A 17,307-nucleotide genomic window follows, 5' to 3' on the forward strand; every position below is an offset into this window, starting at 1 on the left:
CCATGCAGGTGGTATGTCACTGACAGATGAAGCAGATGACATGGAAATGCTGAATACTGAACAGGCAGAGAGAAATGTCATATTTTACGTTCTCATGGCAGTCAGTATTAAGATTACAGGAAGAAGAGAACCTTCCTGAAGATGTAGGCAGCAGGCTCCTTCAGAAGGTTAGCAACTATCTCCTGAAGTACACCAACTTCTTGAAGTTATGTTTAAACAGAATAGGATCAGAAAGGTACTATCATAACTCTCCTTAAGACTGCAGAATTCTAAAATAATTCACTTTTGGATAGAAGTGGAATGGGAACTATCCTATATCATATAATTCTGAGGTCTGTCTTAAAAATTAATTTTTATTTACAGTAAGAGCTGCGTACAAGATGATCCTCTGGGTCGTATCTTCAGATATCATGGAAGTCTGGAATCACAGGCAACATTAGAGTACTGCTGTAGCGTGCCAACACAAACTTGCAGATATTGATGGTAGGAAGAGATAAGGGCATAAATTGCATGTGACGTGATCGTACTTCATAGCTCGCTTTTGAGGGTGGTTTCAGATTTATGGGGCAGTCATATATATATGGACTATTAAATATCACCCTTACAATCACGATTTTGAGAGAATAAATAGCTGTTTCTAACAGTAGGTGTCTCTGACACACTTGATGATAAAACAGATCCAGTTTCAAAAACATTGTTTTCTTTACAATACCAGTATTGGAGTTCAAGAACCCAGTAATCCCAAGCGTTCCACACCATCGTTCAAAACAATTTACAATCTACATTTATGTAATTGCCACACACATGGCATTCATGATGTGGAAACTAATTTATTCTCATTATTGTAGTTTATGTACTTAGTTGAGAAATGAAGAGTTGTAAATCTAAATTTGTTTCTATGTCGATTCTGGAGCTATGCAAATCCAATATATGACAGCAGAGCTAACCAGAGAGAGGACCAACAGTCTAACAATATCACAAAAATACACAGGCAGGTGTTAGTTCAATTTTGTATGTTTTGAAAATATATTGTTCTTTTAATCAAGTGATGTTCTAGTGATCATTCATGTTAGCATTTCCCATGAATTTGATATTTAATATTTGCAGTGCTGAGTTATCTGAAACACACAACAGGATGCAACCAATGAAGACCTTTCCTTAAGCCCACAGATTTATTAGGTATTATCTTTAATAAAGGCACGTTCCTTCGGGATTAGAAGCTTATGCAAACAAATGCACTGTCACAAGCATACTAGTTTTCCTTGTCAAAATCTTAAATTTTACATATTTAACTTTTTTAGCGTTCCCCTCACATACAGTTTCAAGACTTCTGATATCAAAGTAGAAGATCTCAATGAGAGCTCTGTGCTAGACAGCAACCCTCCGTACACATTAAGAGCCAGCATTCACAACTGTGAAGTGTGTGGTAAAAATAAATTACCAAGTGCCTGAAGAGGGACAACAGTACTCATGAGAAAAGATATATATATAAATGTGTGTGTGTGAGAGAGAGAGAGAGAGATTTATGGGAAAAGTTTTACACATTGTAAAAACCTCTGGAACATTCCAAGATTTAAAGTAAAATACCGCATAAATGCGTAGAATGTAGTGAGAGTTTCAAACAGTGTAACAACTTGCAACATTATTGTTTTCTTCATGTCAATATTCATTCTTACACAAGTAACTTGGGTGGTAGCAGTTTTGCCATTTGGAAGTCTTGCAAGATACTCGTTTTTATTCCTAGTGGTGAAAAGCTTTATGACTGTAGAGTCTGGTGATAAACTCTTCTCTAGTATGCAATACAAAAGACTTGCTAAGCATTATGTTCAGGGTCCCAGTCTTTGTCACATACTGAGCAGCAGAATGCATAATGTAAATATTACAACTCAGACTAAACTCAGTTATGCTTCAACTGAAAATTCTCTAATTCTACTTAATAAATCTGATTCTGTTGTTGCAGTGTACTTCTTCTTGTGTCTAATTTCTGGTCTGTGGTGTAATCACCAATAAAGGAGTACAATGACTTTAAACATGGTAGGATGATAAATGATACAAACTCCGTCCCAAGTGCAAACAATATATATTATATGTCTTTGAACTTGCTCTCTTCTACACTACATGTTTCGGCCTATAACGACCATCATCAGGTGTATACTCTTATGTTGCTGCCACACTGAACCCAGTCTAAAATTTAACATTTAAAAAACACATTGTTATTTTCTTTGTTATTATCAACATCTACCTTGTTGATATCTGTCTGGTATGTAGATTATTTTGCACATGTCAATTTTGATTTTCCTATAGTAGCACTATAAAATCTTTAGTTATAATTTTATAGTGCCACTACAGGAAAATCAAAATTGACATGTGCAAAATAATCTACATACCAGACAGATATCAACAAGGTAGATGTTGATAATAACAAAGAAAATAACAATGTGTTTTTTAAATGTTAAATTTTAGACTGGGTTCAGTGTGGCAGCAACGTAAGAGTATACACCTGATGATGGTCGTTAGAGGCCGAAACATGTAGTGTAGAAGAGAGCAAGATCAAAGACATATAATATATATTGTTTGCACTTGGGACAGAGTTTGTATCATTTATTGTGTAGAGTGCAACAGGATGCTTAAATATAATATGGTAGGATGAGATGCTACTGTACACAATATACAGGGCGTTTGTTAACTGACATTTTTCAGGATCGTTTTTTTTTTCTCTTTGTCCCTCTCACTTCAGTTTTCTTCATAATGTGTTTTCCTTTCACCTGCTTCCTCTTACCCTTCCTTGCTTAAATTCTATTAACCTCTTTTCCGTAACTTCCATGCTCTTATACCTCTTCCTTCTTCCCTGGTGGCAAAATAGGCCACTTAAGGTCATTGGTTTACTTCGTTCCAGACCATTTCTCCTGCTTGGTTCATTTATTCTATCCTGAAGACTGAGGAAGGCAGTCTGTCCAAAACACTGGTAACTACAGAGTGTCACATCCCAGTAGACCATAACTCTTTTAACATTTTACCATCATTCTGTTACCCAAATATACTAATTCATGGTATCCATGAGAGACAAAACAGATGTAATATTGAGAAGGAACATCAAACACTCCCTGGTTGTGTGTACAGACTTCACTCTCAGACTTATCAGCATACAGCTTTGAAGAAACTGATGCTCTCAATTGTGAGAGCAGTTTGCACTGGAAAAATGATCACCGAGGGAATGCCTCAAAAGATAATTATTCAACCGTTAGCAGACACACGGGAATATATGGCCAGATCAAGGGAACAAACTACATCTCCATAAAAAGGACAATTTAGAATCTAACCATAAACCACACAAAAGCCTAAGGTGAAATCACTGGATGAAATGACTCCTGACACTTTGCAAGTGGTACAAAGAGCTACTGTGAAACTATATACCAAAGATAATTAATGGTAATGGAATTCGATAATATTTTATCAATCACAGTGGATCCCTGAATGCAAACATTAGCTGAACTGATGGAAAGATTAACGATTGAAAGAATATGGTCAATCAATAGATGACCAAGAGGATGTTAGCACATTTACACATTTCCATTCCAATCAAGAAACTGTTTTCTGTTATTGCACCATATCCTGAGCCAGATGAATTAGGTCCACATCCTGTTCCTTTAAGATCTATTATAATACCATCTTTATGTACACGCCCACAAGTCTCTTCCTTTCTGATTTTACAACTGGATTTTTTTATTAATTTCTTGTCCATCTCATGCATGTCACATATATTGCTCTTCTAGCCTGAATGTGATACATATTTCAACAAGTTCATATAGATTTAGGAGGTAATAAAACAAATGATTTCTCATTTATTTCATGTATCCAAGCTAATGATGTGCTTACATACCACTGTAAGGTAGCTTTCATATTTCATAAGCATTTATCTGGTTAGGTAAAAAGTACAGAAACCTCATTAGCTAGAAATTTGTTGCACTCTCAAAACTGGCATGAATACAAGATAACATAACATTTCTGTGCATCTGAGAGAACTGTGTGTGACATATGTGAACAATCTATATTTCTGATACCTCTATTACTCATTTTTACTGAAGAGTACAATCGGACTGAATACAGCAGCAAAATGACATCACAAATTAATGATATGGACAGGAATGTCTTTTCATGAATATGCACTGCATAGTCCTTTTCTGCCCAAAATATCATTCCCTTCATAACTAGGTTTGACTGTGAAGGTTTCAAAGGACATATCTTCAAGTGTGCAGTGCATCACAATGAGCAATGGAAGGAATCTAACCATAACACCTCTTCACTGCATAGGACAATTAATCAAACCTGCCATTATTTACTTACATGAAGTCACAATGTGCATATAATTGTTCCATGCAAATTACTGAACAGCCCCAAAAGATAGGCATAAGCATCATGTTCAGTCATGACATACCTCCTGCAAGATGGCAGGAGCAAGCAGTTACTGAACCCAAATGTAAATCTGAGCATAAGAACAGAATTTGTAAAGATGTAAGCATGTGCCAAACTGTTTCTACCATCTCATCTTCCTTACAAGGCACGTGCTAAATGTGACTGTCCCACAGCCATGCACTGGAACTCACAGCTTCAAACATGGTGTCACTTGGCACGTGTGGCTCTTGTGGCAACAGGAAAACAACAATGCTGTATGTCTCACTAAAGCAAAAATCATAAGACCATTATTAGTGAAAAGTAAATTAAGCCATTTGGAGCTCCATGTCAATCTTCAAACACATTCAGATATAAACTGTAATATCACAAGTTCACATTTTTTGTTCATAAACCTTGTTGTTCCATCATTAGCTTCAGGGTACTGACTACTGGGTTACATTTCATCCACAGTGAGGTCACATCGCTAGTTTAGAAAATGGATCTTGAAAGTCTAGGAATGAGATGACAAGAGTTCCATTGTGAAGACTCTGAACAATCTTCAAGGAGACCACAGACAACACAAACGGGCAAGGAGAAATGCATGAAAGGGTGGATGAGATACAAGAATGATTACAGTGTGACAAAAAAGAACAGATGATGCCATACAATGACACACCCTGGCATGAACATGGCCGGATGCTAATGTGCAAAGCTGAGCTCATTACTCTTGCAGTTTCTCGTGTTTCCAGATGGGTCTCAACACAACAGGCAAGTCTCAATGTTCTCTCAGGATTGTCTGTCTAACCTCATGCAGAATTCTTGTGTGTGAACTGATGTCTTCGTAGTCGTGCTGGTGTTGCAAAAGCTTTCGTGCACAACTCACACTTATGTGGCCGGTCCATTGTGTGTATAAAGGCATGGTTTTTCAGATCTGTAAGGCATACAAATGTCCTTGAACAGACAATGCATGCATGAGGTCTTTGCCCTGTATGTAGGAGAACATGTTTCTGCAGATGTGCTGCTCGTCGGAAACTCCTCCCACATTCTTTACACAAATGTGGACGTTCACCCGTATGAACGAGGCTATGAATCTTAAGGTTACTAAACTGTGTGAAACACTTCCCACATTCATTGCATACATGTGGACGTTCTCCTGTGTGTATCCGGTAGTGAATTGTCAGATTGAAATTATCACCAAAACTTTTGTTGCATACTTTACAGATGTATAGACCATCACTGGATCTACTGTAGGGTCCATTTCTGAGAACAGGCTTGAAGTATGGTCTGAAAACAGAACACAGTCAACACTGTACAAGCCAATTTGATCAGACAACAGTATGAAAATGGAAATATACCGCATGTGAACCTCTTTTTCCATAACCCCCAAAACTTCAAGCACATCAGCAGCAATTACACTGGATAGTGTCCCAAGTCAAATTACATTTCTAGTTGTTTCAGTACATGCTACAAAAGGCGTAAGGACACGTGTCCTCCTACAAGTATGGAAAGATATTCACTCCCATGAACATAGCATGGCAAAGATTACTTGGAAAATATGTTTCCCATTGACAGATTAGTTGACAACCAGTCCGATTCCAAGGCAGTACACATGGTATTCATAGTGGATTAAGTGGCACTGGGCACTTCACTATTCCTTTGACAATCAACATTCTGCTGATGTTCTACACTCGTCAAAATGCTGATTATCATGTGGTAATAAAATGGCCTCACTGCGGGCTGCAGAGCTCCCAACTACCATTTTTATCATACCTGTTCCTAAACACTACAACTGCATTTCACCTGTACTTGCTGCAAATAACATTCTGAGAAGATAACTGAACAGGAAATATGCCTCCAGTTAATCATTCCATTAAAAAATGTGGCAACACTGGTAGTGTTGCAGTTGTCACTTGGGTGCCATGTTTAATTAGATGTGTCACCATCAGCTAAGACATAACTGGAAATATACACTATATGCTAGATCTGATGCTTTCATGGCAGTGAATATCAACAACATGATGATCTGGGCTGTGATGCCATGTACAGTGGTATATAGATACCAACATTTCAGAGCAACTTGCTGCCTCCATCTTCAGGGTAGTTGAAGAGAGCATGTTCCTTTGAAAGACTAACAAGTACGTACCAAAGCATATGACATCACAACACAAAAAACCATAACCTCAATACATGCATGAGTTCAGGAATCTTAAAGTCACTGTGCTACAGGCATGAGATGCTGTTGCTCAGATGTACGTATCATATCAATACATATTCTTTTTTTTATTGCTAGTGGGGTGGGACTAAGTCCCTTGTACTGCGGCCACTTCTGGCCTATTGTACCAGCTCCAGATGATAGGTGAGGGTGATTGTGGAGCAATTGGTGGAATGAAGGCTGGCAGGGGAAACAGAAGTACTCAGAGAAAACCTGCCCTGGCGCCACTTTGTCCACCACATATCCCACTTGACAAAGACCCGGGATCGAACCTGGACCGCCACGCTGGGAAGCCAGCGACTAACCGCTTGAACTATGGTGGGGTCATATCACTACAAAAGTGAGGCAATAACGTTTACTGTTTAATAAACAAACCCCATTTCTGGCATATTCTCCTCCTGCCCCTTGTTCTCTTCATTTTGTGCACAACCGTCTTCTTGTGCTTCTTTGTCGTCTGGCTCATGCTTCACTTCGCTAACATCTGCAAACTCAAAGTCAACCTCAGCCTTCATTTCTGCAGCAGCATCACTCTTCTGACACTTCTCACTTAGTTTGAACTCTGCTTCTTCTTTCAGGTCTGTACTTTGCATTCCTTCACCTAGTTCATTCTCCTATCAGCAAAAGGAAGGAAGGGTTGCTGTAATTTTTACGAATGTGGTGGACTATGCTACTGATCTTATTTCATATGCTGAATCTTAAAGTTATTTTGGATAATAACCTAATAATGTCTAGGTATAGCAGAGAAGACAAAATATTACAATGTTGGTATTAAGAATTAGTGTTCCTTGCAGCTGAGAATGTGTGTCATACAAGTTTCCTTCAGCTATGCACGGCTCAACTTGAATAGGAAGTCCTGTAAGAATTTGATATCATGTGATGAAATTATCATGAAGTACCTTAACCCACTCACATCCATGAGCATCCTATATGGTCTCATGATACAGGCCAGTCACAAGAAGTGTGCATGTTTATGGAAAACTGAAGATCGCTTGCAATGTGGGACTGAAGGTGCTTGCATTCGTGATCTTCCAGGATGTAATGCCATGCAGTCTGGTAAATTTCCATCAACACAGGAGGAACACACTGTGTCTGTCTTCCACCAGCCACTCCTTTCTGTTTCCTAGCTTGGTTTACTCTCTGCCTATGAGAATGGAGGCAGTATGCTCCTGCAAAGCACTGATGCACTTCTACCAGACTACATGGCATCACACCCCAGAAAATACTATTCTTTGCTTGAAATAGTTCCTACTGTCACTGTGATGTCACATCTATCTACCCAGAACCATCAAAGCACTTCTTATTGGTTCACAGATGAGGATTATTGATAACTGTAAACACTTATCCCAAGGCATGCCACTTGATAGGTGGACGGACCCAGGGGGGTTAAATGTGGTTCCTGAAAGTCTGCAGTTAGTGTCCAGAAATACCTTTCCTTATAGTAAGTACATATACTAAATCACATGACATTTTCAATGAATAAATTTTGTTATCCAGTGTCACTTTGCCCACTGATACAGTCTAAATTGCAAACCAAACCTGGATTAGCCTGTAACAGGCTGGATCTCGTGACTGAGTGCTGTGGCCAGTGTCTGAAGTAGTACTCACATCGATCTTAACCTCTGATACAGGTAGTGCCAACAACAATGTTTCTTTCTCATGTGATACAGAATCCTCATCACCATCTGAATTAGTCTCAGCCTTGATCACATCCATCTTGTTGTGTTAAAAAATGAATCTGATTTTGGTGGTTATCTGCTGGGAGCAAAAACTCATTAAGAATGACATAATACATTAGAAATGTATGAAGAATCACAATACTCTTCATCACTAATTCATAACTTAGTTCAAGTCCCGGTAAGGGCACGATTTTTCTCCTTTCCATATCCTCCAGATTGGTTCTGGGGGCCCACGCAGACTCGTATCCTATAGGTAGGTGAAGTTCACCACTCGACTCAAACTAGTGCCGACGTCAAGAATATGTGGATGAATGTTAAAAGTGCAATAGACTGTGAAAACTGTGTTATTCTAGAAAACCAACTACTCAGTGCATTCGAAGAGTTAAAGTCTGCTAAATCAATTATAAATCTTCTCCTAAAGGATCTTGAACAGATGGAAACTAACCTAGATAAGTGTGTTAGTGAAACTAGTGAACAAGTAGACAACAAATATCCTGCATGGTCAGATGTTGTTAAAGGTGCAAGGAAATCTGATGCATGTATGAAGCAAACAGAATTGAATCCTATACGGGTGGTATTGAATCGACGTGAATTGCAAAAAAGTGTGAAATCGGATGGTATAAATACGAAGAGAAGCTGTGTGTTAAATTGTATTAATGAAATAAAAACTGACAAAATAGATAAGGACATAAAAACTTCAAGTAAATTAGTACAAAGAGGAAATAAGGAAAACTATCCTCTCAACGGAAAGAGAAATAAAATATTAATTATTGGTGATAGTCATGCAAGGGGTTATGCTGCCAGTATATCAAATTATCTTGGCGAGGATTTTGAAATCATGGGAACAGTGATGCCAAGTGCTAGGCTTGAAAATATAGTAAAATTGAATACCAATGGAATAAAAGCACTGAGTAAAAATGACGCAGTGATAGTATGTGGAGGTATTAATGACATCAGCAAGAATGAATCTAATGTTGGACTCAGTCATTTGAAGAAATTTGTATCAGTTATACAACATACTAATATACTTATTGTAACTGTTCCACATAGGCATGATTTACAAATATCTTCTTGTGTAAATAAGGAAATCGAGGTATTCAATAGAAAAATGCAAAAAATGATGAAAGTAAATAGTAATGTGAGAGTAATTAATGCAAATTTGAGTAGAAGTGAATTCACACGTCATGGTATGCACTTGAATGTTTCGGGTAGAGAAAAGATGGCTATATTTTTAGGGCAAAATGTAAAAACAATCCTGGTAAAGCATAATGAGGCTCCCATTATGTTAAAATGGAAAGGTCATGAAGAGTTAAATCAAGTAGAGGTAAAAAAGAATTTTGTAAATGAAGTAAACAGTGAAATAGCTAATAAGGAAGTTAGAGTATCAAAGAGGCAGAAAAGAAATCCGGTAAATAGAAATAAAGATTTTTTATGGATGATGGGCTAATAGATAAACAGGTCATATCAAAATCATCTTTGAAAGTCTTTCATCAAAATATTAGAGGAGCAAGAAACAAATTAGATGAACTATATTGTCATTTATCCCATGATCCACCACATATTATATGTATGTCTGAGCATCATTTAAAAGATTTTGAACTTGATGTGACATATTTTAGTGATTATACGCTGGGTGCTAAATATTGTAGGAAATCTTTCCAAAAAGGAGGGGTAAGCATATTTGTACATAGCAAATTAAAATACAATACCATAAATTTAGAAAAATTCACCATTGATAAAGACATTGAAGCATGTGCAATTCGACTGCCTAGGAACTCATTAGGAGGAAAAAAACTTTGTATATTAACCATTTATAGGTCTCCATCGGGTAATTTTACAAATTTTTTAGAGAAACTAGATAAGATTTTGCATAAGCTATATCATGAGAGTTATAATATAATTATATGTGGTGATATAAATGTAAATTACTTAAATGATGATAGTAGGAAAAAGCAATTAGATGCTATCTTGTTTTCTTATAATCTTATTGGTATTGTAACATTTCCTACTAGAGTGGACATTTCCACAAGTACTATAATTGATAATTTTTTTATTGATACAACTAGAATTGATAAATATGATATATATCCACTAGTAAATGGACTATCAGATCATGATGCTCAGTTGTTAACATTACATAAAGTACAGAAGCAGGTACAACAACAATATACTTACATGAAACGCATGATAAATAATGACACCATAGCAAATTTTCAATTACAACTAAGTCAGGAATCATGGGAATCAGTCTTTGATGAAAATGATGTTAACAAGAGTTTTAACTTATTTTTAAATATAATTTTGAGAACATATTATTCCAGTTTCCCTCTAATTCAGAAAAAAAGTGTTCAAAAAAACAATACATGGATTACACCAGGAATAATGAAATCCTGTAAACATAAAAGAGAAATCTACAATGAATTAAGAAACAATAAGGATCCTAATTTTAGAGTTTATTATAGAAATTATTCTAAACTACTGAGTACTGTTATAAAAAAGGCAAAAAGAATGGAGTATGATAAATGTATCCTATACTCCCACAATAAAATAAAAACTACTTGGGGTATTATAAAGAAAGAAGTGGGTAGGAGTACAAGCAGGATAGAAATCAGTGCAGTAAAAATAGATGGTAAAATATTGAATAATCAACAAGAGGTTGTAGGGGAGTTTAATAAATATTTTGCCAATGTTGCTGATAAAATAAAAAGACATGTTAATAAAAATTCCATACCTATGAATGATCAAAAAAATGAAGTAAATTTTATGCATTATATGAATCAAGATTTTATAAACTCATATCCAAATATAAATTATAACTGCTCTACAATTAAAGAAATAGAGAATATAATAAAATCTCTTAAACCAAAAAATTCTTGTGGATATGATGAGATATCATCTATTATTTTAAAATTATGCTCGCCATTTATAATTTCACCTATAAATTACATATGCAATAAAATGTTAAGGGGAGGAGTTTTTCCTGATAGACTAAAATATGCGATAATAAATCCTCTGTATAAGAATGGTGATACATGGGATGTGACTAATTATAGACCCATATCACTCTTGACATCTTTCTCAAAAATATTTGAAACTATAATATATACAAGAACTTTAGAACATCTTAATAAGTATAATATCCTAAGTAGTGAACAATATGGATTTAGGAAAGGATTAAAAACAGATAATGCAATTTACAAATTGACTACAGAGATTTTAAATTCTATGAACAACAAACAATTAGTGGCAGGGGTTTTTTGTGATTTAGAGAAAGCCTTTGACTGCGTTGATCATGATATTTTGTTGACCAAACTTAAATTTTATGGTATTACTGGGAAAGATCAAGCACTTTATGAATCTTATTTAAGTAACAGATATATCAGAACAGTAATACATAAGAATGATGTAAATACAGTATCCTCAGAATGGCTCAATATTAGGCAGGGAGTGCCACAAGGGTCGGTATTGGGACCTTTGTTGTTTCTCATATATATAAATGATTTGCCTAAAGTATTAAATAGATTTTCTACACCCGTAATCTTTGCTGATGATACTAGCATTTTATTTTCACATTCTAATATAAATGATCTTAGTAGGAATATTCTTACAACAATTGAAATTTTAAATAGATGGTTTAGAGCAAATAAACTATCCCTGAATTTTAATAAGACACATTGTATTCAATTTAAAACCAAGGCAACAATATCAGATACTTTTACAATAAATTATAACAATAATTTTATCAACAATACCTTAAGTACTAAATTCTTGGGAGTCGTAGTTGATAGTGCCCTAATATGGAAGAATCACATTGAACTACTTGTAAAAAAATTAAGCAAGGCTTGTTATGTAATAAGAAATATGAAACAGTATTTGTCTATTACAGCCTTAAAGGCAATTTATTACTCTTTCTTTCACTCCTTATTGAGCTATGGTATCATCTTTTGGGGAAATTCTTCCCATAGTTCTAGTGTTTTTCTTCTCCAAAAAAAAGCCATCAGAGCGATGTTGGGATATGGTAACAGAGTTTCGTGTAGAAACATATTTAAAGAGTTAAACATTTTACCATTTGCATCGCAATACATATTTTCATTGTTAATATTTGTATTGCAGAATAAACATCTTTTTTCATCAAATATTGACTCTCATGCTATAAATACCAGACATAGACAAGATCTTTATCTACCTCAAGCTAACTTAACTAGTTTTCAAAAAGGAGTTTACTACGCGGGTATAAAAATGTTTAATAAACTGCCCATAGAGATCAAGAACTCATCTCATAATTTTAAAAAGTTTAAGGTTGAATTAAGATATTTTTTGAATACACATACATTTTATACTATAGAAGAATATTTAAACAGATAAATTTTAGTATTTATTGTATTCTTGTATCATCTAGACGAGCATAACTATGCATGTATTTTATGTTTTATATTATTTATGATATGTTTTATATCCATTCTTGGATCTTTGTAACTTATTATTGTTGAATATTGTAGGATCCAGATAAGCATAACTGTGTATTTTATGTTTTGTATTATTTATGACATGTTTTATATCCATTTTTTGGATCTTTGAAACTTGTTATTGTTTGATTCATTGTACTATCTAGTCGTGTAATTTATGCATGTATCCTGTTTTATATTTAGTTCTGTGACATGTTCTATATCCTTTTTTGGATTTCTTGAACAAATATAAATACAATACAATACAATATACATCCACTCCCCCATAAGTCTGTCTCCGTGGCGTGGTGCTTATTAAGTTTAGCACAGCAACATTTTTATCTTTTGTTTATGCCACATAGTGCTAAAATGGACAATGGTTCGTTTGCTGTGCATTGTAACGGTTTAATATTTCTAAGGCACCATTTCTTTTCATATGTATGACGAATATATAGGGGGGGGGGCGAGATTTAACAAAACGCATGACCTGCCTTATCAAATTACCTTTTTGGTTCGTGAAAGCAAACGCTGAAAGTACACAACGTCATAAACAAAATTAACAAACTTACACACAGATAACAAGAATTAAAACATGAAGTATCTCACCTTTGAAGCCGATACAAAAAAGAAAAAAAAAAACTCGAACTGCAGCCTCAACAAAGGTTACATTCTGGAATGAGGCAGTCACGACATATCTAATAATTCACTTTTCCCTGATGAGATTAAATCTATTAAATCTTTTCTCAAACAGTACGTTAACAAAATTTGCCTCCTATCATACATTCCATGTAAAACAGCCGCATTCTTAACGCTATTAACAAACACAATCACTGCATGTTAAATACCTGCGATTTACCGAACTCAATCTACAAATCTACAATTCGTGGTTCTGACCACGGCATCCTTAATACAATAATTTAAAATATTCATGCGATATAAGTGTGACATACATTCTTACAAAAGGAAATATGGGATTTACCAGTTTTGATATTAAATATATATCAAACATTTAATTTATTGAATCAAGCACCAGACATCGCAAGACTTCCCTCTTTTCCACAATGTCCCGACGGCTCTGGGGCTCACTCAGCCTTCTATCAAATGAAAACATAAGGGCGACTTCCATGGTGGTAAAGCGGCCAGAGCGTGAAGCTGACCACTCGCTTCCATCTAGTCGAAAATGGTGGAGCTATACCTCCGCTCTTCCATATGTCTTTATGTCAGCGATTAATTAATTAAGTGCAGAGGAAACTTTACTTTTTTTGTGGTTCAGAAACTTGGCACAAACTTCCTACTTTGTGATCTGTCCCCGGGGAGACCTGCTGCCGACTGGAGTGAAAACATCAGTATTTTGGACCATGACCACCCTTGTTTTTCTGACTGGCTATTAATGAACCACCTGGAATCAACATCGTACCAACTCATAGCAAAATATCATGTAAAAAACAGAAATATTAACTGTCATTAGACAATGCGGCGCTAAGCATGCACTGTAGATGATGTTTTGATTCCTAGTGATAAATATTTACATACAAGTCTCACACCTTCCTTCACACATAGAAAATTTAGGTAGTTTAACCAAAAGAAATTGTGTGAAAGGGCAAAATGGCCTTAATATTGTGTTTGTTTCCTATCTTTCTAAAAACTACCATTTAGTTTTATCACTCTGTAACAATTACTAAATCGATGAATAAAAACTTCTTTTTAGCCACCATCATTATTGTCAATGGCGGCTCGTAGCTAAAATTAGTGGGGGTGCTGCTCCAGAAAATTTGTAGCCTTTGTTTTAAAATTGTATAAAAGGAAACAAACATGTATAAAAAGAAAATTTATTCAGAAACTTGATAAAATCCTAAAAGAACAAAATGAAACATTTTTTACTTACTTTAACCTAAATTGTTACAGTTCAAGCTTAATCTATTCATTTAAAAATGAAATCCATTCTTTTTAACCTTTATATTATGCTCATTGATTGAAAGCTGTATGCCTCACTAAGTTTCTCCTTAATACTTACGTTTCCTAAAAGTGACAGTGACACTACATTATCAACGTGCTTCTTTGACTTCTCATGCTTTTCAGTTTTTTCTTTCATTTTGTTTATTTCTAAAACCATCTTTTGTCCACGTTACATCACCCCCAAACAGCAAACATGGGAAGCAAAACAGTGCATTTTTTACTTCACAGCCGCAAAGCCAACTTTTCTGTTTGTACCATTCAGAATTAAAGCTACGAATATATTTCTAGTTCTTGCTTATGCCTGGCTGAGATATTAGAATATCAGGTGTTAAACGACCTCTTTTCTTAACTGCAAATTTCTCATGGAGAGACAGTTGTGAAAACTGAAGCTGTTGAAGTTCACTTACAGTCACAGAACTTATTTCTCGGGGATGCAAGGCCATGGTTAAAGTTTTCTGTTAAATAAAAGAACCGAAAAAAATGAATCAAATAGAATAGCTGGAACCAGGATAATAATCTAATTCTACAATTAACTCATAGTTTTTAAGCACAACACACGCGGAGTAAAAAAAAAAACTACCTTCCACCAGCATGCCAGGGTCGGCACCGGTCGGCACTGTCATTCCTGCAATCCTCCCTCTCCCTTGCAGCCTCGCGTGTAGCTTCCTATGTGCGCATGTGCACAGTCAACAAACACCTCGCCACTGGAACTGTGAAACTCACAGTTCCATACAAAGATTTGGCTACTGACATTAAGCTTAAGGATTATATATTGTATTGTACAAGTATAAAGAAAGAATTAAAGAAAAAAGGACTCATTACATAAATGTTATTGATAATATCAAGTGGAAATTGGGGGTGCTGCAGTTCCGCAGTGCCTATACGTGGGCCGCCCCTGATTATTGTTTCATTTGCATCAAATTAAGAATGTTACAATAGGTATCTTTACATATGATGCAGTAAAATTAAACACAATGTGGACCTATGAAACTGAAAATTAAAGTATGACATAACTTATTGTACATCAGAATGCAGTAGTGCCACTGGTGACTCTGTGGAGGGCCTATCAGAAGCTGTGAAATTCAACCTCCTCTTGTGTTCGTATATCTACATCTCCTCAATCATTCTTTGCAGTATATTCAATCAGTTACTCCTGCATGCTACACACTGAAGCAGTGAGAATTAATCACTTCACCTCCCTCTACCCACTTTTTAAGCAATGACATATCTTCTGATGAGATTCTTCATGCCAGTATTTGATATTTTACTTTTTTAATTATTCTCTCAATTTTTGTGTGAAAAGATGCTTACCACTAGTTCAGTTGAGGTGCAATGATAGTGGAGGGATGCTGGGGCATCAGGGTCCACCCTGATGAAACTTCATCCGCCACCACACTCCCCCCCTCCAAACACACACATACTCCTCAACTCCATGTCCACAGACCTTACAACTTTTCCCTGAATTTCTATGGAACACACACAAACACACAGCTTCTCTCCCATATACTCTGTACCTGCCCACCACACCCTTATAATTTCTCCCCTGCCTTTTCATGGACCACATCCTGACATGACTTCACTCCCTTACCCCTCGTTTCCCTGACAAATACACTCTTACAACTTATCCCTTGCCTATTCATGGATAACATACACGCGGCTTCTCTCCCATTCCTGTTCCCTGACCACCGCATCCTCTCAACTTCTCCAAGACTCTTCACGTATCACACACACACGCGCGCGCACGGCTTCTCTCCCACACTCCTCAGTTCCAGGACCACCACACCCTTGCTACTTCTCCCCCGCCTTTTCATGGAAGACACACACACACATGCGGCTTCTCTCCCGTTCTCCACGGTTACCTGACCACCACACACTTATAACTCCTTCCTTCCTTGCTTCTTATGAACCACAACCGGTCAAGCGAATATCGTTTAAAGGAATGAGCGACGATCAAAATGAAAAACATTAAGATGTTAATTTATTTTAATTAGGTGATATCACGTTCACACGCGATACGTAATTTGATATACAGTGCATCAGTTTTAGCAAGATAGACATCTGATTATGGCCGTATACGGCCGAAACATGCAGTGACTAAGTACTAAGTTGGGCCGCGCCATAGCTCAAGCGGTTAGTCGCTGGCTTCCCACCGCGGCGGCCAGGGTTCAATCCTGGGTCTGGTCAAGTGGGATTTGTGGTGGACAAAGGGGCGCTGGGGCAGGTTTTCTCCGAGTACTTCGGTTTCTCCTGCCAATCTTCATTCCATTAATTGCTCCACAATCACCCTCACCTATCATCTGGGGCTGGTACAATAGGCCAGAAGTGGCTGCAGTACAAGGGACTTAGTCCCACCCCACTAGCAATTAAAAAAAAAAGTTGCAGTTAAGACGAAATCCCTTGCATGGTCAAGTATATTCTTAAGTTGGATTTGTCAGTTTATGCTGCGTTACGTTTATTGCTATGTGGACCCCAAAATAAGTTCATTGACGCAAGATCCAGAGGTCATGCAGAGAAAAACAAGAACAGAAAATGAATAAATCCATACTTGTGCTAATTATGTTCCTGATAAAGGATTTATGCTTATTTGTCTCAGCGAACTGAGATCGCGTCAGTGACGTTCTTGTGG

General features: G+C 36.4%; 1 protein-coding gene across 4 annotated transcripts; it reads right to left on the reverse strand.

Annotated features, from left to right (window-relative positions):
- Window positions 1–3,668: 3,668 nt before the first annotated feature.
- LOC111863975 (gastrula zinc finger protein XlCGF42.1) lies at window positions 3,669–16,694 on the reverse strand. Of its 4 annotated transcripts, none has more exons than XM_023850820.2 (4): window positions 15,993–16,694; window positions 8,210–8,356; window positions 6,980–7,215; window positions 3,669–5,676 (listed from the first exon to the last, which is right to left on the reverse strand). In XM_023850820.2, the coding sequence occupies exons 2-4, from the start codon at window positions 8,315–8,317 to the stop codon at window positions 5,199–5,201; spliced, it is 822 nt and encodes a 273-aa protein (XP_023706588.1). In that variant the 5' UTR covers window positions 8,318–8,356; window positions 15,993–16,694; the 3' UTR covers window positions 3,669–5,198. The 4 variants fall into 4 exon arrangements, with proteins under 4 accessions (XP_023706588.1, XP_023706590.1, XP_023706587.1 ...); XM_023850822.2 differs by having other exon boundaries at window positions 8,210–8,359; XM_023850819.2 differs by lacking the exon at window positions 15,993–16,694 and adding an exon at window positions 13,332–13,578.
- Window positions 16,695–17,307: the final 613 nt, after the last annotated feature.

This window comes from Cryptotermes secundus, unplaced genomic scaffold, assembly GCF_002891405.2.
Source record: "Cryptotermes secundus unplaced genomic scaffold, Csec_1.0 scaffold279, whole genome shotgun sequence".
In the NCBI taxonomy this organism is placed as follows: Eukaryota; Metazoa; Arthropoda; class Insecta; order Blattodea; family Kalotermitidae; genus Cryptotermes; species Cryptotermes secundus.

Coding starts and splice junctions, on each gene's coding strand:
- LOC111863975 (XM_023850820.2), bottom strand. CDS start 8,317: ATGGATGTGATCAAGGCTGAGACTAATTCAGATGGTGATGAGGATTCT. Junction 7,216..8,209: donor TATCAGAGGTTAAGATCGAT/GTGAGTACTACT, acceptor TTTTGCTGATAG/GAGAATGAACTAGGTGAAGG. Junction 5,677..6,979: donor GAGAATATGCCAGAAATGGG/GTTTGTTTATTA, acceptor TTCTGTTTTCAG/ACCATACTTCAAGCCTGTTC.